We start from the raw sequence: 23,628 nt of genomic DNA, 5'->3' as shown, positions 1-23,628 counted from the left end.
GTAAACAATAATGTAATTATTCCCTCCAGTGAAGAGCTGGGAAACTTTTCCCAACGTGACAGTGAAAACAAATAGAAAAAGTAGTACAGAATCCCCAAAGGGACGACCCATACCTTTACCATTCATTTCAACCCCCAGCAGCTAGCAACCAACCTCAGGCCACCCCCTCCAGTAATAAAGCAAGGCCCTTTATCTGGAGCAATTTCTTTAAAGCTCTTCTCAATCATTCAATAGACATTTAACAAGTACATTGTTACCGGAGAAAAAGAAACTGAATAGCAACCCCTGCCTTGGACACTTTTGTACCTACCCTTCCTCATTTTCACCCCCTTCTTTAGTCCTATGTTCCACAGGCACACAATCCCCTAAGACAAATGCTGTTTTTCCGTTGCTCAAGTCACCTATTACCTAAAATATGTCAATGCAAGATTGCCTCAATGTCAAGCTCATAGCTATCGATAAAATCATTCATCTATACTACAAAATATTTACCAATACACATCTCCATTTTATAACGCAATTATCCTCTGGTAAAAAAAAGAAAAAAAGTCTGCATATAACTATTAAATTCTCGAGTCCTTGTTACATGAAGATCTACAATTTTGGTTCTTTCTTCTTTTTAAATACAAGTACCTAATCCTTTACTATATGGGAAAATTTAACCCTACCTCCTCTTTTCTTTCTGTTAATAAAAGCCAAGCTTTAATCGTTATCTTGTCACTTTGACTATGAGATTTTCAACGAACATCATTATGTTTGTTTCTCCAGTGAAAAGACCAATTCATAACTTTGCTAATGATGTGAAAACTAGAATTTGAAAAGACTGTACTACAGAAGAACTGTTGATCTCAGAACCTTTCTATCTAAAAATCCATTCCCTGTCTCCAAGTAACAAGAACAGGTAGTCAAGGTACCTACCATGAAGTGTTTACCTTCCAACTTGAATTTATTACTTTAATACTGTAGCTGTTGAATTACAGGTTCTGTGTATATCACACTGCTTGTCAATATCCACATAAGCATAAACCCTGTGGCTTTGACAATGAATTTGAAAAAGTCCCCGTACAGCCTGAGAGGGGAGAGCCCAATTTGGTGGAGTATAATAAATGTCCCTTTCCATCACAGAGTATCTGCTTCTCAGGTTCAATTAACCTCTGAATCCTCCTCGATGTCCTCGTCATCTACAGGGTGGAAAAGAGTGAGTAGTCACTAACGCGACCCCAAACCACTCTCTTCATTCCCCTCAAGTCCTGTCTAGGGCAGCAGGAGGAACTGATGGAGGGGCCAGAATCTTCAGAGCCGAGCACTGCATCGATCATGGATCATGCCGTTTCCTCCCACCTACCCGTGCATCCCCTTCCTTTCCTTCTCTCCTCTCCTTAGCGTTGCTCTTCTTGACCTATACAGCACTCTCCCTGTGGTCTGAATTTTTACAGCCTACCAGACAAAATGCTCGGTGATCCCCAACGCTTCCTGAAAGCACTACCTGCGTCGATGTTTTCAAAACCACTCTTAAGAGAAAAAAAGACTATGGTGTGGGATCTTGCTACAAAAAAAGATTACGGTGTGTTTCACTTGCCCTACCAAGTTTTGGTGCAGAACGTGTGGGCTTGGTGCCCACAACTTGGAGCGAAAACCAGGAGCTCTAAAACAAATACACCCACACACATAGACACACATACTTGGTGATACAACCTAGAGCGAAAACCAGGAGCCCTGAAACAAATACACACACACACACACACACACACACACACACACACACTTGGTGCTACAACTTGGAGAGAAAACCAGGAGCCCTGAAACAAATACATACACACACACACACACACACACACACACACACACACACTTGGTGCTACAACTTGGGAGCGAAAACCAGGAGCCCTGAAACAAATACACACACACACACACACACACACACACACACACACACTTGGTACTACAACTTGGAGCGAAAACCAGGAGCCCTGAAACACACACACACACACACACACACTTGGTGCTACAACTTGGAGCGAAAACCAGGAGCCCTGAAACACACACACACACACAAACACACACACACACACAAAACTAAAAACCGGAAAGATCCGACTGGAGCCCGCGGCCCGAAAGGTGACTCTTGGGATGACAGTGCAATGTGCGCAGCGGAGGCGCCTTCTCCCCGCATTTCGGGACCCGAGCGACAAGCTCGGCCCACTGCCGACCACTTGCTCCCATCCGCTAAGAAGCGCTGCCGGCCAAAGTGACACGAGTGGCCGAAGTTCGGCCCCGGGCCGAGCCGGCGCACCGCTCCCCGACCCGTGGCCGCCCCCCAGCCTCGCAGCCCCGGGGCCCGCAGGGAGGGCCCGTGCGCCGGGACACGGCTCCGCTAGGCTGGGGGGCGGCCCGGGGCGGGGGGCCGTCTCCTCCCGGGCGTTTCCCCAGTCGGGGCGGGGTGGTCCGGGGCCGACCCGGCGGGCCCGCAACAGGTGCGCCCGGGCCGCCCCCACCCCGGCCTCCCGCCGCCGCGGCCCGGCCTTTACCTGCTGTCTGCGGACGGAGGCCCGGGTGCGGGCGCCCTTCCCCGCCGAGCTCGTCGGACGCGCGGACCGACGAACGGACGCCTGGGATCGGCGACGGAGGGCCCACGGGGCCCCACCCGAAGGCCCCGCCGGGGACGCGAGGGCCACCGCGGGGAGGGCGCGACCGCCCGACCAGGCCGCCCCGGGGCAGTGCGTCTTCCGCCCGCGGGCCCCCTCCGCCCGCAGCGCTAGCTGCCCGCCTGGAGACGCGCGGGCCCTCGCGCTCGTTCGCGTTTCCTGGCGTCTTTTTGTCCCTCCCTCTCGCCGTCCTTCCTGCTCCTCCTCCTGCCCCCACCCCGCCCTCTGGGTTGTCAGGGCAACCGAAGCGACGCCGGCCCCCGGGAGGAGAGGCGTTAAAAGGGGCTTGCGGCGCCGGGGGCTCGGCCGATAGGGGCCCGGGAGCAGCTTCCTCTATGGAGCTCCAGAGTAAGAGGGCCGGGGCCGGGGCGGGCCTCCCCCGGAACGGGTGTGGGCGCCCTGCGCGACGCTCCGCAGGCTTTTTTAAAACGCTTTTGACCTGGATATAAGGTCTCCCTCTCGCGCTTTCTTCTTCGAGGGAGTCGAGAAAGGGGCTAAATCCCGCGGAGTGTGACTGTCGGGAGCCAGAGGGCTGCGTGAGCTCGGGAATGTGGGCTGGAGGAGGCAGCGCCACCAGGGTGCTGCTTCCTAAAATGACCCCCCAAGCAAATCCATTTCTTGTTACTATTGCTGTCGTTATTATTGGAGCTTTCCTGGTGGCTCAGATGGTAAAGAACCCTCCGGCAATGAGACACAGGTTCGATCCCTGGGTTGGGAAGATCCCCTGGAGGAGGCCATGGCAACCCACTCCAGTATTCTTGCCTGGAGAATTCCATGGACAGAGGAGCCTGGCAGGAATACAGTCCACAGGGTCGCAGAGTCAGACACGACTGAAGCGACTTGGCATGGTACAGTTCTCCACTGTTTTGTTTGGTACTTTGATTCACTGACCATAAGTAGCCATTCAGCTTCTAAAATGTCAGCAATTGAACCTGCAAGGAGGCTAGCTAGCTCTTGTACTTATTAGAAGATATGGCATCCTCTTCACAGTAGTCGGAGATTTGAAAGAGAGAAAAATTTTGAGCTTTGTGCAAGAGTGTTTAATTAGTTGCTAGAGGTTCTCCGACTCATTGGGAAAGACTCTGATGCTGGGAGGGATTAGGGGCAGGAGGAGAAGGGAACGACAGAGGATGAGATGGCTGGATGGCATCACTGACTCGATGGACGTGAGTCTGAGTGAACTCCGGGAGTTGGTGATGGACAGGGAGGCCTGGCGTCCTGCGATTCATGGGGTCGCAAAGAGTCAGACACGACTGAGCGACTGAACTGAACTGAGAGGTTCTCCGAGGTAGGCTTGGACACGCAAAAAGGAAAAAAAAGTTACGATTTCCTTTTCTGTTTCCCACTTTGTTTGACAAAAGGTGAGCCGTCTGGAATTATCAGATCTAACACAAGCTTTAACTTACTGTGTTTTTGATTGTTGTTCAGTGTGCTGTGCTTAGTCGTTCAGTCGTGTCCAACTCTTGCGACCCCATGGACTGTAGCCTACCAGGCTCCTCTGTCCATGGGATTCTCCAGGCAAGAATACTGGAGTGGGTTGCCATGCCCTCCTCCAGGGTATCTTTCCAACCCAGGGATACAACCCAGGTCTCCCACATTGCAGGCGGATTCTTTACCATCTGAGCCACCAGGGAAGCCCATTGATTGTTGTTATATTATTACTACTGCTACTACTACTATTCAAACCTCTCTAGGGACACAGAGCTCCGTCCTTTTTCCCCAAGCTGTTTTATTGCTCCTTTTGTTCTTAAAATAAGAACGGTGTTTCATGTGGAGACTAGAAAGACCTGGAACTTTTATAGGAGGATGCAGTGTGACTCTGAAAACCAAGTTGTCTTTTCTTGCACAATTTCAGAAATGAAAGTACTCAGACCATGTCCATTCTCTGGGGTATATGCTGATGTTGTTAAAGGTCGTTAGTTTCCAAGGAGGTTTCTAAAGAGTTTTTCCTTTCTTTTAACTCCCTTGCTGAGCAGAAAGCTTGTAAATTGAGAATTATAGTTTGAGTGGATTTTATACACTGTTCTATCACTCACACTTGTAACTCTCTGGATTCTGTGTGTTGTCTAACCTGTTGAGAGAAATTTAACTTACAACAATGTTAGAATTTTTGTATCATTTCAAACTAATGCCAGGGTGTGTATGTTCTCTCTTTAGAGAAGAAATAAAGTGAAATGAAATATCTCTCTTAAAAATACCAACTTTATTTCTGCAAATTTATGTTACTGTTTAACTGTGTAAACTAAAAATTTCAAGTATGGTATTGAATTTGGTATTTCCAATTTCAATACCAATACCAATTTCAAATTCCAATATCAATTTCCATGGTATTCTCTATGTTCTAAATACTCTCCTGGGGTGGAGGATTGAACAGTGAATAAAACCCTGTTAGCTTTGGTTATCCCTGGAAAACTGAGCAGACCCTTGCCCAAGAACTTCCGAAAACCTCCCTGGGGTCTGAGATTAGGGGATGGAAATGGACAGAAGGCTTCCGGCAGAATAACCCAACAAAGAATGAGGGAAAGGGGTTCCAGACAGGTCCCTGAGACCAGAGAGAGCAGTGTGGGTTTAAGGTTCAGAGTTCAAAGATCAGTAGAGCTGTAACTGAGAAGACTGAAGGTGGAGGGGAGGAGGAAGAAAAGAAACAAGGCTAGAAAAGTGAGTAGGAACCGGATCCTGGAGACTTTGTAAAACTGTGAGAAATTTATTACTTCTATGAATGACACATCTGATTTATATCTGATCACATTGGGTCTTAACATGGAAATATTTGTTAAGTAATCTTTTATGCCTGGGACACAGCTGTATATTTCTTTTTTACATACTCTCAAATGCCGTCACCAGTTTAATTTTAGATAATTCAAACAATGACCACTTACCTTAGAGGATTCTTTAGCAGCCTAATAGACATCATTTTGGGTGAATATTAATTCATTTGCTGTTAATAAATATTTTAAAGGACAAGATTAGATGGTCTTTAAGATCCTTTTTAATGTCAAGAAATGTACCCTACCAGATTCGACCTGAGACTCAAGTTACTATTTTATTCTCTCAAAGATATTGGAAATACTATGGCTGTGATATTAACAAATACTACAATTGTACTGTTATCAGTATTATATTAACAGTATAGTATGTTGTTATGCCAATATTATCTGGCATATTTTAAGCCTGGTGTGTACATGATACCATTTGTTATTGGGGGGTTTCAAGTAGCATTTTACTGGTGTAGCTCAATATAGCACTAGTAAATTGATTTAAAAGGAGGCACCTTCTTCACTGCCTTTAAGGATTAAACATGTATCTAAGGACACCACCAAAGAACTACTAGAAATAACCCCCAAGTCAGTCTTACTCATTCTGTTTCCACACACTTAAGTTTCTATTACTTTTAGGAGTGACGTTTATTAACGGAGTCATTAAAATGCCATAGACATAAGCACCTCAAATCCCACAGCTGGATCACACTCTGGCAATAAGCAGAGGGTGACTGGGGCTACCACTGTTTTGCAGAATGATAGTAAGTCAATGATCCAAGAAATGACTCCTAGGGGAAAAGGGCAAATTAAATCAGCTTACAACCCTGGGCTCTTCGGAATAGTTTTGGCTCTTGGCTTACGTATTTTCATCTTTAATTATTTTCTTCCTAAACTAACAATGCTGTTGGAAAGATAACCCATGTATGAAATAATATGAAAAATGCACATCAAATTCCTACTTTAAAAAAATGCTTTATTTTTGGCTGTGCTGGGTCTTCATAGGCTTTCGCCAGTGGCAGCTAGTGTGGGCTACTCTCCAGCTGCAGTCCAAGTGCTTCTCATCGTGGTGGTTTCTCTTGTTGGGAACACAGGCTCTGGGTGCGCCGGCTCAGTAGTTATGGTGCATGGGCTTACTTACCCTGCGGCATGTGGAATCTGCCCCAACCAGGGCTTGAACCTGTGCCCCCTGCATTGGAAGGTGGATTCTTATCCACTGTGCCACCAGTGAAAGTGAAAGTTGCTCAGTCGTGTCTGACTCTTTGCAACCCCGTGAACTATACAGTCCATGGAGTTCTCCAGGCCAGAATACTGGAGTGGGTAGCCTTTCCCTTCTCCAGGGCATCTTTTCAACCCAGGGATCGAACTCAGGTCTCCCGCCTTGCAGGCGGATTCTTTACCAGCTGAGCCACACGGGAAGCCCAAGAATACTGGAGTGGGGAGCCTATCCTTCTCCAGTGGATCTTCCCAACCTGGGAATCGAACTGGGGTCTCCTGCATTGCAGGCAGATTCTTTACCAATTGAGCTCACCAGCAGGGAAGTCCCAAATTCCTTTTTTTTTCTTTTTCTTTTTAAGAGAAGATTTATGTTCAACAGTACTATCTCTTCCCTAATATTTTAGTAAGTGGCAATGCCAAGGAGTAGCTTTGCAGGTCTTTAAACTTTGCTCTCATGATCTTCCCTAGCCCACCAAATCCCCCTAAACAAGCACATTCTCTGAATTTTAAAATGTGTATATTTATGAAGTGCAGCATCAAGATGCACCCTTAGCTCCCACTTACAACCGTACTACCACCTGCCCTCTGAACTCCCCCTAAATAAAAAATGCTGAGCCTAGTTCAGGCCAGGCAGCAGTTTCTTGAGAGACACCTCCCTTTTCAAAGGAATCCTAAATGGGATTCTAGGTTACTCCAGTGACTAAGAGACTGAGACATGGCCTTAAAGGGGTGAAGGCCTATTTCTCCAAACCTGTTTTGCCACTGGTCTGCCCCATATATGGGTAGGATTTCACCATCTCCCCAACTACTCCAGCTGGAAATCTGAGTGTCATCCTGAGCTCCTCTCTTTTATTCAGCACCCCTCCCGCTCACCCCACCCACCAGCGTGCCTGTTTATTCCACCTTACACACACCCTAACTCTGTGTCTTTCTCTCTGCGGTCATCACCCATACTCCAAGCCACCATCTTGCCTAACCTGTGATGGGAGTCTCTGCTGATTTCTGCATTTCCTCTCCTGACCTGTGCTCACCTGGGGACCAGAGTAAGCTTTTCAAAATGCACAGGTCTTGTCACTCCCCTGCCAAAAGCCCCCCACTACCCCCCTGCAAGAGTTCTTATCCAGCTGCCTCTGCAACCCACCGCGTATAGGATCTTGGGTACACTATGCTTCAGCCCAACGGTCTCTTCGTCCCTTCAACGTACCAAGCTCCTTCAGGACTGCGGGTCTTTGCACAGGCTTTTCCCAGGGCAGGGGAGGCTCTCCCTCCTGCTCTGGTCCCACTCAGGGTCTTCTGGTCTCGACTTAAATGTCACTCCTTTGTGCTTCGTGTTCAGTCGCTCAGTCGTGTCCAACTCTTTGTGACCCAATGGACTGTAGCCCGCCAGGCTCCTGTGTCCATGGGATTTCCCAGGCAAGAATACTGGAGTGGGTGGCCATTTCCCTCTCCAGGGGATCTTCCCGACCCAGGGATCAAACCCCTGACTCCTGTGTTTCCTGCATTGTAGGCGAATTCTTCACCGCTAAGCGGTCAGGGATGCCCCATGTTGAGTGCTTTTCTCTGATTCTCCAAAGAGGGTCAGGCCACCTCCCTATGTTACTCCTGCCTCTGCAATGATCAGAATCTGTAATTCTTTTGTTAATTTTCGCCATCTGTGTTCTCCACCGGGCTGTAGGGTGGCTGAAGAGGGCCCAATCTACCATTCTGCTTCCAACACTTATCATGGAATAGGCCCCGAACAAGCATTTATTGAATGGATGGCACTGCTGTTAACACCTGGGTGCCTTATTTAATTTTATTTCCTTAAGAGTGTTGCGATGTGCTTCAAAAGAAAGCCATTTTACTCTGTAACAGAAAGGGCTGTGCACCAGTGAGATTTGAATTGCCTCTTGTGTTGTATGCTTTGGGTAAAGTTCATTTAAATCAGGAGCTTGTAAATGTCAGGTGAATTACAAGCATGGCATTTCTTTTTCTTCACTAGTTTAAAAGGGGGTCTTTAAAGTATATCATTCTATCCAGTAAAATTAAGGAAATAAGAAGGCAATCTTATCTGGGGGGACCGAAAGACTGCCAGTTCATAGGTTCAACAAAATCTTTGCACTGCCATGGAGTACCTGCTCATTAATTATCTGAGACACTGCTGAGTATTTAAGAGCAATAAATTAGTGAAACCCAGGAGTGTTTTTTAAAAGTCTGTGTAACAATTTTTTGTCAAGTAGTCTTAGTCTCTTACAGAGTGAAGCAAGTCAGAAAGAAAAACACTAATACAGTATATTAATGCATATACATGGAATTTAGAAAGATGGTAACGATGACCCTATATGCGAGCAGCAAAAGAGACACAGATGTAAAGAACAGTCTTTTGGACTCTGGGAAAAGGTGAGGGTGGGATGAAATGAGAGAATAGCATTGAAACATATATATTACCATATGTGAAATAGATCTCCAGTCCAGGTCCGATGCATGAGACAGGGCGCTCAGGACCAGTGCACTGGGATGACCCTGAGGGGAGGGATGGGTTGGGGAGGAAGGTGGGAGAGGGGTTCAGGATGGAGGACACATGTACACCCATGGCTGATTCATGTCAATGTATGGCAAAAACCACTACAGTATTGTAAAGGAATTAGCCTGCAATTAAATAATTTTTTTAAAAGAATATTAATTCTATCAATTAGATTGCAATTCAAAAGTTACCATTGAGAAATAAAGGCTTATTTAAATCAAGTTTAAAACTTAAAAAAATTCAAAGCAACAGGTTTTAAATAGCTATAAAATCCCAGTCAAAACGCTGACGTTCATTGCCACCCTGACCTCGGGGTGCTCAGTCCGCCGCAGGGAGGGGCAGACCGACTGGATGGGCGCAGCTGTGTCTCAGCAGAAGCTCAGCGCTATCCTCCAACCAAGTCTGTACTCGATAACTTGGATTCCACTCCCTCTTGCTGGGGAAAGAAAGCACTGTTACCACCTGCTTGGTCTGGGGAATCTGCCCAAACACGCCCAGGAAACTGAACTAAACCGACCAGTTTACTGGAGGGGCTTGTGCCTGAGCATCACCCAAGAGTGGCCTGGATGAGTCATTGAGTACAGAAGGTGGTGCAAACTTGCTCACAAATAAACAATTCACACCAGTGTTCTGTGCATTTCCCTGCTCACCTGGCTGGGGAAGAACTGGAGATGCTTATCCTGGGACCCTGCCCAAGTCTGGGGACATTTCTGTCCTGAGTAGCAGAAAGAAAGGAGGAGACATCCCTTGCTTTTAAATTCCTTTAGCTGAAGCTCCAATACTTTGGTCTCCTGATGTGAAGAACTGACTCATTTGAAAAGACCCTGATGCTGGGAAAGATTGAGGGCAGGAGGAGAAGGGGAGACAGAGGATGAGATGGTTGGATGGCATCACCAACACAATGGACATGAATTTGGGTAAACTCTGGGAGTTGGTGATGGACAGGGAGGCCTGGCGTGCTGCAGTCCATGGGGTCTCAAAGAGTCAGACACGACTGAGCGCCTGAACTGAACTGAGCTGTAACCCACCCCCTTCCAGGCTGTCAGGGACGCCTTCCTGGCCTCACCTTCCTGGGAGAGCTCTCTCATTCTCACACTCTCCTGCCTCCTTGTTTCTGCCCGGAACCCACTCAATGCCCATCCATGTATCTGCCCTTAAAAGCATCTCGCCAATGTTACCATCTCTTAAAACACTCTGCCTCTCCGTTTACTCTCCTCCAACCCAAATCAGAGTTAATTTCTTCCTCGTAGGTACTGTCTGCATTTTATTAGTACTTTATTATTCTAACGTGTCATGATTGATATATATTTGTATGTTCAGCTCTCCCATTAGAAGTTACCTTGAAACGGGGACTTCCCTGGTTGCCCAGTGGTTGAGAATCTGCCTTCCAATGCAGGAGATGTGGGTTCAGTCCTTGGTCAGGAAACTAAGATCCCAAACGCCTTGAAGCAACTAAGCCCTCACACTGCAGCTTAGAGAAGTGCCCCCAGTGAAGACCTAGCACAGACAAAAAAAAAGAAAGTTCACTTGAAATGGATTAAGGGCTTAAATGTAAGACCTGAAATTGTAAAGCTCCTACCAGAAAACAGGGAGAGAGCTCTTCAGCATCGATCTTGGCAATGGTTTTTTGGATATGACACTAAAAACACAAGCAACAAAAGCGAAAAATCAACACGTGGGACGTCAAAGGAATAATCTTCTATACAGCAGAGGAAACAATCAACAAAATGGAAAGGCAGCCTATAGAATGGGAGAGAATATTTGCAAACCATCTCTCGATAAGGGACTGATCATCTCAAACATATTAGGAACTCATACAACTCAATAGCAGGACAACAATCCATTTTAAAAATGGATAGGAGACCCAAATAGACATTTTTTCCAAAGAAGATATATGCAAATGGTCAACAGATTCGTGAAAAAGTGTTCAACATCACTGATCATTGGGGAAATGTGAGTCAAAGCCACAGTGCGATGCCGCCTTACACCTGTCAGCACGGCTGTTATCAGAAAGACAGAGGTAAGTGCAGGCAAGGGTGTGGAGAAAGGGAGCCCGGTGCACTCTCATTATGCTGCCCTATTCATTATGAGAGGGGCTACAGGAGTGCCTGAATAGCAGAGGGTGAGAATCATCGGCTATCTTGGAAGCTAGATATCACACAAATTGTATCAGTTGTATTACTCTATTTAAAGGATTTTTATATTTATTTTCATATTTTTATATTTGTATTTTCTCTGGCTTCCCTGATAGCTCAATTTGTAAAGAATCCACCTGGAATGCAGGAGACCCCAGTTCAATTCCTGGTTCGGAAAGATCCTCTGGGGAAGGGATAGGCTACCCACTCCGGCATTCTTAGGCTTCCCTTGTGGCTCAGCAGGTAAAGAATCTGCCTGCAAGGTGGGAGACCTGGTTTCAAACCCTGGGTTGAAAAGATCTCCTGGAGAAGGGAAAGGCTATCCACTCCAGTATTCTACAGTATTCTGGCCTGGAGAATTCCAGGGGGTTGCAAGAGTTGGACACGACTGAGTGACTTCCACATTTTCTCCATTATGCATTCGTTTTCTCTTTGATCTTTCTGCTTATATCTTTACTTCCATTATTTCAATTTACTGTTCTTTTTAAAAAGTTTTTTTTTTGTGTGTGTGATAGATTCTTACATCATTGCTTTCAGCTTTCTTTTTTAAATAAATGCATTTAAGGCTATGAATTTCCCTCTGAGCCCAATTTTTTTTGAATTGTTTTGTAATATACAGACATATAAGAAAGCAGACAATGTTAAATCTGCAGGTTGATGAGTTATCACAAAGTAAACACACTCTGTTACTAGCACCCAGATCAGGAATGGGATGCTGCTGCTGCTAAGTCATTTCAGTTGTGTCCGACTCTTGCGACCCCAGACGGCAGCCCACCAGGCTCTCCGGTCCCTGGAATTCTCCAGGCAAGAACACTGGAGTGGGTTGCCATTTCCTTTTCCAATAGGAAAGGGACTACCGCTAGTTATTAAGTCTGAGTCTCATAGTATTGCCATCTATTTTAAAGATCATAGCTGATCATTTCAACACCTGAATCACTTGTAGGTTTGTTTCTCTTTTCTCTTGTTCTCTTAATATTCAGTCATTTGGTCATGTATCCTGGAATTCCTGGTAATTTTTGATTGAATCCTTGACATTCTTTGTGAAAAATCATAGAGGTTTAGGTAGGCATTATCTATAGAGAACTTTATTTGCTTTTGGTTGGCGTTTAGGTTACAAGTAGATTACCTTGCCTCAGTTGAGGATACTCTGTTTTCAGTTTGCCCTTTTTTCTAGGATGTAGCCAGCCATTTCAGGGACATTGGCTGAAAATCTAGAGTTTTCATGAGTGTCCTTCCTTTACAGCAGGTCTTATACTTCATTTCTTGATCCCTAGCACCATGATATTGCCCAAATCTCTGCTTATTCATGGTCAACAACTTCCCTAAGGAGGAGTTGCTGGGCTCATTTCCCTGTGTCCCCTTTTCACTGGAATCTTGGCCCATTAAGCCTCGGATGTTTTGGCAGGCTTCAACTCCAGTGTTTTTGTGTGACTGTTGCAAGTTTTACTTTCTATTTGTCTTGCCCCAGCTGTGAATCAGCCACAGGGACTGTAGGGGGACTGTAGGGGGAATGTAGGGCCAGTTTTTATTTCTTTCCAAGTGACCAGGATCTGATCCAGGATTGTACACTGTGTTTAATTATCAGTCTTTTAGTCTTCTTTAATCTAGAGAAGTCTCTCATATTTTTATTTTTCTTTCATGACACAGTTTTGAAGTGGCCAGCTGTCTATGGAATGTCCCAGGCTAGGTTTGTCAGATTGTTGCCTGAAGATGTGTTCAGTGAGGTATTTTCACAACGGATGTAACCTTACACTGAGGCTGCGGATTCCAGCTCTGTATCCTATTTTGATACAATGTCGTGGCTGTAGCGGAAAAGGAAGAGATAATTTTCTGGAACACAAGGGAAATTCGAGTAGTTGAAGAATCTCTTGAGAAGAGAAAAACTAGTTTCTCTGGGCTGTCAAGACTGTGCTACAAGAGCCAGTCAGTTCGAAGTGCTAAGCCACCCCTTGGTGCTTCCTACCATTGTAGGTGTGGGGCGGCAGGACGGCAGGCAGCCTGGAAAGGAAAGGCGTGCCCTTCTTTTCTAAGAAATCTGCTCCGAGCAGAGGAGAGCCTGACATGCGTGAAATAGTTTTCCAGTGGAATAAGACAGTATACCTCAGCTTAGAGCCAGGGCCCAGATTTGGGCATGGCCAAGAATGAGTGAATCAGTGGCTTGTAATTGGGCCAAACCCTGCTCTCCGTATCTTTATTTGTACTGCTTCCCAGTATCCACTTATGACTCTAACTAGACCTGTGTCTTTGCAGCCTTCCATACGCACTATCCCTGGAGAAGGGAAAGGCTACCCACTCTAGTATTCTGGCCTGGAGAATTCCTCGGACTGTATAGTCCTTGGGGTCACACAAAGTTGGACACGACTGAGCGACTTTCACAAACACGCACTGCAGTCATTCACGATTTTATTCCTTCATCCAGTGCCCCGCCCTCCTCTGCTGTCTACTCTGCACTGGTGGGCGGCTCCTAAGATGTCCCCCAGGCCCCCTCCTGCCCCCAGCATCGTCTCCCTGGTCCCCTGCCCCGTTGTGCCAAGTTGGCTTGCGTGGCTGGTGGCATGGGGCCAGTGGCATGGGGCACAGTCCCTCCCTCGATTAGGTTGTAGATGACCGGAAGGTCTGCCTTGGGCCGATCTTCAGCCTCTCTCACCCTCTCTTTCTTTCTCTCTCTTCCCAACGTTGCCAAGACATGAACCCACTCAAGTGTCCCTCTGACGGGGAACCAGTGAGGACTGACTCCTGCCAACAACTCAGGGAGCTCGCTCATAGCCAGATTCTCTAGGCTCAGCTGAGCCTTGAGATGCAGGCAGTCTTGGCTGGCAAACTGACAGCCACCTCATGGGAGGCTCCGAGCCCTGTCTGCCCAACCAAGCCATCCCCAGACTCCTGACCCTCTAAAACTGCAAGATACTAGGTTCCTGTTTTAAGCCACGAAGTTTGGGGGTAATTAGTTATGCAGCCTTGGAATATCAGACACCGTCTTGTGTCTGTTACTGTAGCCCTGGCCTTCCTGACTCCAGGCAGCACTGATCTCATCCAGGCAGAACTCCTTTTGCACTTTGCCTCCTTTTCACTCTTTCTAGAATTTCTTATTTTACTTTTGAGATAAGTACTATGCTATGCTATGCTATGCCAAGTCACTTCAGTCGTGTCCGACTCTGTGTGACCCCATAGACGGCAGCCCACCAGGCTTCCCCGTCCCTGGGATTCTCCAGGCAAGAACACTGGAGTGGGTTGCCATTTCCTTCTCTGATGCATGAAAGTGAAAAGAGAAAGTGAAGTCGATCAGTCGTGTCCGACTCTTAGCGACCCCATGGACAGCAGCCCACCAGGCTCCTCCATCCAAGGGATTTTCCAGGCAAGAGTACTGGAGTGGGGTGCCATTGCCTTCTCTGATAAATACTATAGTCTGTTGCTATTGTTTAGTCACTAAGTTGAGTCTAGCTCTTTGCAACCCCAGGGACTGTAGCCCTCCAGGCTCCTGTGTCCAGATTTCCTAGACAAAAGTACTGGAGTGGGTTGCCATTCCCTTCTCCAGGAGATCTTCCCAACCCAGGGATTAAACCCGTGTCTTCTGCACTGGCAGGCAGATTCTTTACCACTGAGCCACCAGGAAAGCCCACGTAACATAGTTACAAGTTTCAAAAATCCAAAGTTACCAAAGAGTACATAGTGAAAGTGACCTCTTCCTGTGACACAGTCCCCCAGTTCCCACCCTGCAGGCAACCACCTTGTTGATTTTTGATGTATCATTCCAGAGATAGTTTAAACATTGTGTCTATACAGGTAAATTATATAAACTACATTCTTTTTCTCTATTCTATACTTTTTTTTTGGTCACCTGTTTTGGAGTGCTTTCTGTTCAATCCATCATGAGCTTTTTCATTTTTTTTAAACAACTCTGCAGTATCTACAGAATGAATTTATCTAATTTATTTAACCAGTCTACTGCCGCTGATCATTCAGTTTGGTTCCAGTCTTTGCTACCATGATAGGCTGAACAAAAGATGTCTATTTCCTAACCCCCCGAACCTGTGACTGCGTTACCTCCCACGGCAAAAGGGACTTTGCTGGTGTATTGAGTTAAGGATGGCGAAATGGGGAGAGCGGTTGTTTTATTCAGGCCCAAAGTAATCAACCACAAGTGTCTTCCTAAGAGGGAAGGAGGAGAGTCAAACGCCAGCAGCGGGTGTGAGGGTGGAAGGGGAGGCTGGAGCGATGCGAGGTCAGGCACTGCGGAATGTGGGAAACTTCTAGAAGCTGGAGAAGTCTTGGGAATGGACTTTCCCCTAGAGCCTCGGAAAGAACAGGCCTTGAGTTTCAGTTTTCGCTGGATAAGACTCATCCTGGACTTCCGTCCTCCAGAGCTATAAAAGAATACATGTGTCTTGTTTTAAGCTACTTTGTTTGTGGCTTAAACCTCAAGGCTCAGATTGGTTACAGCGGCAGGAGGAAACCTGTACAGCTATTCTTACCACCACCATAGACAAAGTTGCGCTAAATAACATGTCCTGTGCCTGACATTTTGCATTTGTGCTGGTATATTTGTAGAATAAATGTCTAGGTGTGGGACTGCCTAGAGTCAAAGGCAGTGAGAGTTTGATCATCGCTAACATCCTCCATGGCAGCCCACTCCAGTACTCTTGCCTGGAAAATCCCATGGACGGAGGAGCCTGGTAGGCTGCAGTCCATGGGGTCGCTGAGGGTCGGACACGACTGAGCGACTTCACTTTCACTTTTCACTTCCATGCATTGGAGAAGGAAATGGCAACCCACTCCAGTGTTCTTGCCTGGAGAATCCCAGGGACGGTGGAGCCTGGTGGACTGCCGTCTATGGGGTGCACAGAGTCAGACACGACTGAAGTGATGGAGCAGCAGCAGCAACGTCCTCCACAGGGCTTACACTAATTTCCTTTCCAATAGCAATATACATCTCCCTCTCTCCATAACCTCCCCAGCATGTGCATTTTCAGACTTCTGCATTTTTACCATTCTGCGAGTGATAAATCCTAATTTCCTAGTGTGACTAAAAGTAGGGGCTGGCTGCTCACCGCTCAAAAGCCAATACAGAGGCCAAGTTTATTGGTGGAAACTTTGCTGTATTTTGGATGCCGGCAATGGAGGTGGAGGGGGGACAGACACCCGTCCGAGGGCTGACTGCCCCAACCCCCCACCCCTGACAGTCGGGGGCAAGAGCTTTTATAGACAGAGGGAGGGGGTACATGCGGACACAGCACAGTCAGCTCTGTCGTCTTGAAATTGGTCGTCAGTGGTCTGAGCAGTGTCATCTTGTTTTCAGTTCAGTTCAGTTCAGTTGCTCAGTCGTGTCTGACTCTTTGCGACCCCATGAACCGCAGCACGCCAGGCCTCCCTGTCCATCACCAACTCCTGGAGTCCACCCAAACCCATGTCCATTGTGTCAGTGATGCCATCCAACCATCTCATCCTCTGTCGTCCCCTTCTCCTCCTGCCCTCAATCTTTCCCAGCATCAGGGTCTTTTCAAATGAGTCAGTTCTTCACATCAAGTGGCCAAAGGATTGGAGTTTCAGCTTCAGCGTCATTCCTTCCAAAGAACACCCAGGACTGATCTCCTTTAGAATGGACTGGTTGGATCTCCTTGCAGTCCAAGGGACTCTCAAGAGTCTTCTCCAACACCACAGTTCAAAAGCATCAATTCTTCAGCGCTCAGCTTTCTTCACAGTCCAACTCTCACATCCATACATGACCACTGGAAAAACCATAGCCTTGACTAGATGGACCTCTGCTTTTCAATATACTGTCTAGGTTGGTCATAACTTTCCTATCTAGGAGCAAGCGTCTTCTAATTTCATGGCTGCAATCACCATCTGCAGTGATTTGGTTTGTTTTAGGTACAGTTAATCTTCAGTTCCAGAGTCGGTTTGTTTCCATTTTTTGAGGCCCATTCTTGGAATCGTGGCAGCCTATGTCGTGGCTAGAGTCAGGTCATCGTGTAGTTAACCTCTCCACCTGGCGGGGTTCCAGTGTCTACAAGAGAGCTCACAGGATATGGCTCAGAATATTATCTACAGCCTTTGAGGAAGAGCTAAAGGTCCTTGGCTTTGCTTCATGACTACATTGTTATCATTATTTGACTGTTCTCCTTTGTTTCTGCATGTTCTCACTTCTCTGATTAAACTTGTTCTTTGGATAAAGTTTTGCCACAGAGCAAAGGCAGGCAGAGGACCTGGGGGAAGGGCCATAGGCTCCTGCTTCGTTTCCCCAGAACGACCTGATTATTAACTTGTCCTCATCTGTACCGCATGTTTAGGGCGTGACCTTCAGGGCTAGGATTCGGTGTTTATTTCTGCCTTATCTTCCACCGTTTGCCTTTGTGCCCCTCCCACTACCTGACATAAAATGGGTTCTCCCCGGAGAAATAAGACAAGGAAGTACCCAGAGGCAGGGATAAGAAATGTGACACAGAGTCCATTTTATCCATCTCTCTATCCCTCAAGTTCCGTTTGGAACACGAAAATGTCTATTTTGGACTCACATATCCTAATCGCAGTCCTTGACGAGTGAAGAGCTAAGGAACAGTTGCCTGGCAACGAGGGATCATTCTTGCTGTTGGGTGGACGTGGGCAGGGTCAGCAAACACAGCTAGTGCGTGGCCCCACCTCCGACCCCAGCCTTTCCCCTGGAGGTCAACACAATCCAGGCTCCTCGCCAATCCTCGGATACTGTTTGCTCACGAAATAAAACCTGCTTGCTGTGCCCAGTTCAAGGACTGGCAGCGGCATCAGGAACTGTAACTCAAGTTGCAGTTTTCCTGTGAAGGAAACAAATGGAAACTTCCACCACCTTCCTCCTGTCTCCTTATCTTGGGGTTGAGCTACACCCCCGTTCCTCACGTTTTCTTCTTCATTTGTACGGTTGACATCTTTTAAAAAATATTTCTTTTCCAAGTTTCCAGCATCCTTATTTACTTTTTTTGAGATCTTGAAACTTCAGGGAAAGGAAAAGCTATCACTGTCTTAAAAACACTGGAGAGGAAGTTTGTTGCTTTTGTTTATAATGTAGACTGGTTGGTCTGACATTTTAAAAAATTTTAAAATTTTGAGAAATCTCCTAGTTAATAACTTGAACTCAGCTGATTTTTAAAAAAACCTGTTTAATGTGTAGTGTTTAGCTTCAGTGTGAACCAGTGTTAGACTATGGGTTTAGGATTTTCAGAACTTCCAAGGAACAACAAAACTTAATGAAACAAATGTAATAAATCACGGATGTACAAAGGACCCCAATTACCATTTTTTTCCCCCTGCTGTTTCTTGAAGAGGAAAAAGGATACAAAACAGTGAAGCCTTTTAAGAGAAACATGTACCTTCTGCCTCTTTGTATTCTGAATGGATAATGACAAAAATACCCAACAAATGATTTTAAAGGTAGAACGGCGATTCTGTTTTCTTTCTGATTATGCGTGCACATCTTTGTTGGCGCTCACTCTGCATGGCACCTAAACTTTAGTGTCTACCAGAAGGAAGGCAGGAGAAGGCAATGGCACCCCACTCCAGTACTCTTGCCTGGAAAATCCCAGGGATGGGGGAGCCTGGTGGGCTGCCGTCTATGGGGTTGCACCGAGTCGGACACAACTGAAGCGACTTAGCAGCAGCAGCAGCAACAGCAGCAGAAGGAAGGCATGCTAGCAAACAGACTCGGTCCAGAGGCCTGGTTTCCAGGTGCTTCCAACTGTAACTTGATGACAGATAACTTAGCGAGAGTCAGGCCAGTTTGCCACACCGGTGTCTACTAAGGCTTTCTTATGAGTCATCGTCATCACTGCTTCCCCAGTGGTCTTACTTCTGAGTATATTTTGTCATTGTGTAGTCACTCAGTCATGTCTGACTCTTTTGTGACCGCATGGACTGTAGCCTGCCAGGCTCCTTTGTCCATGCGTTAATTTTAGATGAAAACAGATTGTGGTCATGCCAGCAGCTCAGTGAGGCAAGGTAGCATGGATGGGCATGGGAGTCAGTCAAGCCTGGGTTCCTGTTCACTGGCTCCGGGATGCTTCCCGTTTCCCGTGGCTCAGGGAGACAGTGAGCCTGACCGTGCAAGGTTCCCGTGAAGGTTAAGTGAGACAGTGCGTGAACCGTGTCCACCACTGTGGGGCCTGGCTTGTTAATGACCATGTAGGTCACACGCTAACACTTGACATAAACTGTGAAACACGACCTGCAAGAAAACGAATGACATCAACCCAGACTGATCCGCCAAACGGAAGGCTGTCTAAGCACCACTGAGAGAGGGAGTTCGTTTTCTATCACTTACGTAACCATTAGAGTGATCACTTACGAGCTCACCAATGTCCCATGACAGTATGGGACACTTCTGTTTTTCCCTGAGGAAAGCGACTTCTATGGACAGTTCCGCACCCCCAAAAGACTATGTAACAGTCGTCATTTTTTGAGATGTCACATTCTAAATTTGCGTTACTTTTTCCTCATTCTCTAAACCACCTTTATGCATCACATTTGATATTTTAGAAAAGATTGGAGTAGTCCGTTTATGGGGTAAGTTCCACTAGACTTGCAGCTAGACTGCAGGCCAGGTGAGGTCAGGACCCAGCCCTGCCTGTGCACGTACGTCATCTGCAGGCTCATGAAGGACAGCGGGTGGGCACTCGAGTATTGACTGAATAAGAGAATGGAAGACGTGGAAATGTAGGCAGCATTGAAACCCAAAGACAGAGAAACGTTATGGAGAGATGGGTGAAGAAAGGCTGACGGAAGGCATGTATCCCAACCATTTTCACCATATTTTCTCCCCTAAGGAGAAAAACTAAATTCTCCCTAACAAGAGAAATTAAATACTAAGGAACAAGATATTTGTCATGTGTGGTTGAGTTTTGACAGACCACAAGCATGGTAATATCTAAGACCTTCCTTCTCCCTGATAACATACTGTTGTGTTAAAGGGCTTCCCTGATAGCTCAGTTGGTAAAGAATCTGCCTGCAATTCAGGAGACCCCAGTTCGATTCCTGGGTCAGGAAGATCCTCTGGAGAGGGGAAAGGCTACTCACTCCAGTACTCTCAGGCTTCCCTGGTGGCTTAGCTGGTAAAGAATCTGCCTGCAATGCGGGAGACCTGGGTTCGATCCCTGGGTTGGGAAGATCCCCGGGAGAAGGGAGAGGCTACCCATATCAGTATTATGGCCTGGAGAATTCCATGGACTGTATAGTCCATGGGGTTGCAAAGAGCTGGACACAACTGAGCAACTTTCACTTTCCTTCTCCCTCCTCCTGGCCAAGAACACATTTGGGAGGACAGGTGGAAAGTGTATAACCGAGGCCTGGAGCTTCAAGCCCACATCCAGCTCCTAAGCAGTTGATTCACTGCAGAAGGGCAGGGAGGTGGCTGTGTGATGAGAAGTGTGGTCTGTGAGCTCCTGGGTCAGGCTTGGCATGGAGGTGTAGGTAACAGGAGAGTTTCTGGCAATGAACTTGCCTCCACACAGAAGGAAGTATGCTGAGAGGGAGCCAGGAAGGCAGGGAACAGGTGGAAAACCCCTGGAACCAAATGACTGAGGCTGGCAGAGCCAGTCCCCGAAGGCTGGGAGATCAGTGAGCGATGAGTGTTAACCCACTGTGACTTTAACTTCAATGTATCCTTGAAGGAGGTCCGGTTAAAATTCAATGCTTCCGATAAGGGGCCCAACTTTCTGCTTTTCTAACAAAACCATCCCAGGTGATGCCTTCTACAAGCCATATTTGACTAGTATGAAATTAGCACATCTGTGGATGCTACTCATATTTAACAGTAATTTTGTAAACAAAAGTAAAATTATGACTCTCAGATATAGCAAATACATGTTAAACATTTACTAATGAAATAACCACTAAGACGTTACCACCAGTTCCAAGGCGGATCCAAAGGGCAGACACATGTGTAGATCACGAATACTGAAATAAACTGAAATGAGGCCAAAGTGGCTTTGCCCTGTGGAGGGAGGGCTGTTCTTCCATGGAAGAAGCCATCTGCATATCCGGGGACCAGAATCATTTGCAGAGTCATCACTTCTTTTCAACTTAGCCCGTAAAATAGGTGGAGGGCAACGCCAGCAAAGAGTCAGACACGACTGAGCAATTGAACTGAGCTGAACTGAACGCAACACTAAATTGGAAAACCTGAAAGGGTGGAGTGATCTGAGCAGTGTGCAGTTTTCCCATTGAAGCACAGATTTCCCCACCTATAATTTGTATTTGAGTGGCATTTTCAAAATTTGGACTGCTCTATGTATCAGCTTGACAACTTGTATTCAACTGTTTTTGATTAGCAATTTCTTTTCTTTTTTTTCCTCATAGTTTAATGATTCTGCTCCTCTGGGTAATGTGAAAAAGTAGAGAGAGCCCTTAAATAGGATTTCCATCAAGAGGAAGTAGGAGCTATCAGCTTTCCCTGAAGGTAGGCTCAGGAAGAAGATACTGTTAAAAGAGAACCTTTGTGAGGCCAGGACAAACTGTTCTGATGGCTCAATCTGGATTTTTGGTATATAAAAAGAAAATCTGTGGTTAAAACACTTGCCATTTGCATTATTCACAAGAGCTAAAAGACGGAAGCAACCTAAGTGTCTGCTGACAGATGAGCAGATAAAATGCTATTTAGCTTTTTAAAGGCAAGGAACACTGACACGCGCTACAACTTTTTGTATTTTTAAAAATGTTTTTATTGAATGGTTGACCTACAGTGTCGTGTTCATCTCTGCCGCACAGCGAAGTGACTCAGTTGTGCATGGGCCTGCATTCTTTTTTGTGTTGTTTCCCAGTGTGGTTTATCACAGCACGTTGATATTCCCTATACTGCGCAGTGGGACCTTGTTTTCATCCAGATGCACGTTACAACATGGCAACAATGTAAGTGAAGTGAGCCAGTCCCAAAAGGACAAGTACTGTAGGATTCCAGTGTCTAAAGACAAAAGATAAGACCGCTGGGTAGCGGGTCTGTCCTGTATTCAAGAGAAAGCAACACATGCCCTGGAGGGCACGGGGCAGGAGGAGTCCTCAACCCCACGGTGTCTGGGCAAGAGTGAGGCTTGCAGCATTGGAAGCAGTAACAGAGACATGCCATGGTTGGCTAGGGGTACATATTGGACCTTATTTAGAAACATTAAGGAGTGAAGAAATCAGGTGCAGATCCCAGAGCTGGATTGGCTGGCTGGATACACCGTTTCTGGGGAAGCGGAGCATTTATAGGAACACGGAAGTTTGTTTTGCTAGTGTGGAACCCTGGCAGGAGTGGCTGCGTATGGGGCCTAAAAATTCGTGTCCGGATCTCTCACCTGGAGTGGTCAAGTTCACAGAGACAAGATAGCGTAGCGGGGCCCGTGGCTCGGGCAGGGGTAACGGGCCGTTTGACAGATGGGTGCAGGGTTTTAGTTTACGATGACCAAGTTCTGGAGATGGGCAGTGCTCATGGTTGTACCACTGTGTGAATGTCCTTAGTGCCGCTCAGCTATCCATGGAAAAATGGTTTAAGTGGTAAACTTTGTCACATGTGTTTGTTTTTTTTTCCTACCAGAATAAAAAGATTTTGAAACACTTGCCATTTAAACACCTACTGTGTGACCTAACAGTCGCACTCCTGGGCATATACCCAGAGAAAACTATAATTCAAAACGACACAAGCAGCCCGATGTTCATTGCATTTATTATAGCCAGGACATGGACACAACATAATTATCCATCAGCAGAGGAGTGGATAAAGATGTGGTGCATATAGCCAATTGAATATTAATCATAGAAAGGAATGAAATTGCATCATTTGTAAACATGGATGGACTTAGAGATTATCATACAGAATGAAATAAGTCAGAAAGAGAGAAAGAGAAAAGCAAATGTCATATATTAACAAATACAGAATCTAGAAAAATGGTACAGTTCAGTTCAGTCACTCAGTCATGTCTGACTCTTTGCAATCCCATGGACTGCAGCATGCCAGGCTTCCCTGTCCTTCACCAACTGCCACAGCTTGCTCAAACTCATGTCCATTGCGTTGGTGATGCCACACAGCCATCCCACCCTCTGTCGTCCCCTTCTCTTCCCGTCTTCAATCTTTCCCAGCACCAGGGTCTTTTCCAGTGAGTCAGCTCTTTGAGTCAGGTGACCAAAGTATTGGAGTTTCAGCTTTAGCATCAGTCCTTCCAATGAATATTCAGGGTTGATTTCCTTTAGGATGGACTGGTTTGATCTCCTTGCAGTCCAAGCACCACAGTTCGAAAGCTAACTTCTTGACCTAGGGAATTGCTTAGTATCAAATAGAAACAAATGCTCAAAAACCCTGGAGGTGAGACTGCTCCTTTGTTTCTCCTGGGACTGACCTGGGAGACCTTGAGGAATGAGGGGGGGAATCAGGCCTT

The 23,628-nt window shown here is 46.4% G+C and overlaps 2 protein-coding genes across 2 annotated transcripts in view; one reads left to right on the top strand and one right to left on the bottom strand.

Annotated features, from left to right (window-relative positions):
• DHX32 (DEAH-box helicase 32 (putative)) overlaps positions 1-2,806 on the bottom strand; it is a 53,056-nt gene extending 50,250 nt beyond the window's left edge. Inside the window, exon 1 of the mRNA XM_027529320.1 lies at positions 2,529-2,806. The gene's annotated coding sequence lies outside the window, so the exon portion shown is untranslated. The remainder of the gene's footprint in view (positions 1-2,528) is intronic.
• Positions 2,807-2,861: 55 nt separating this feature from the next.
• FANK1 (fibronectin type III and ankyrin repeat domains 1) overlaps positions 2,862-23,628 on the top strand; it is a 107,375-nt gene continuing 86,608 nt past the window's right edge. Inside the window, exon 1 of the mRNA XM_027529322.1 lies at positions 2,862-2,993. Within this exon, the coding sequence (XP_027385123.1) occupies positions 2,981-2,993 (13 nt within the window). The 5' untranslated portion in view covers positions 2,862-2,980. The remainder of the gene's footprint in view (positions 2,994-23,628) is intronic.

The sequence above is a fragment of the Bos indicus x Bos taurus genome, chromosome 26 (assembly GCF_003369695.1).
Source record: "Bos indicus x Bos taurus breed Angus x Brahman F1 hybrid chromosome 26, Bos_hybrid_MaternalHap_v2.0, whole genome shotgun sequence".
Taxonomy (NCBI): Eukaryota; Metazoa; Chordata; class Mammalia; order Artiodactyla; family Bovidae; genus Bos; species Bos indicus x Bos taurus.
This window is presented reverse-complemented; position numbering and strand designations above follow the sequence as displayed.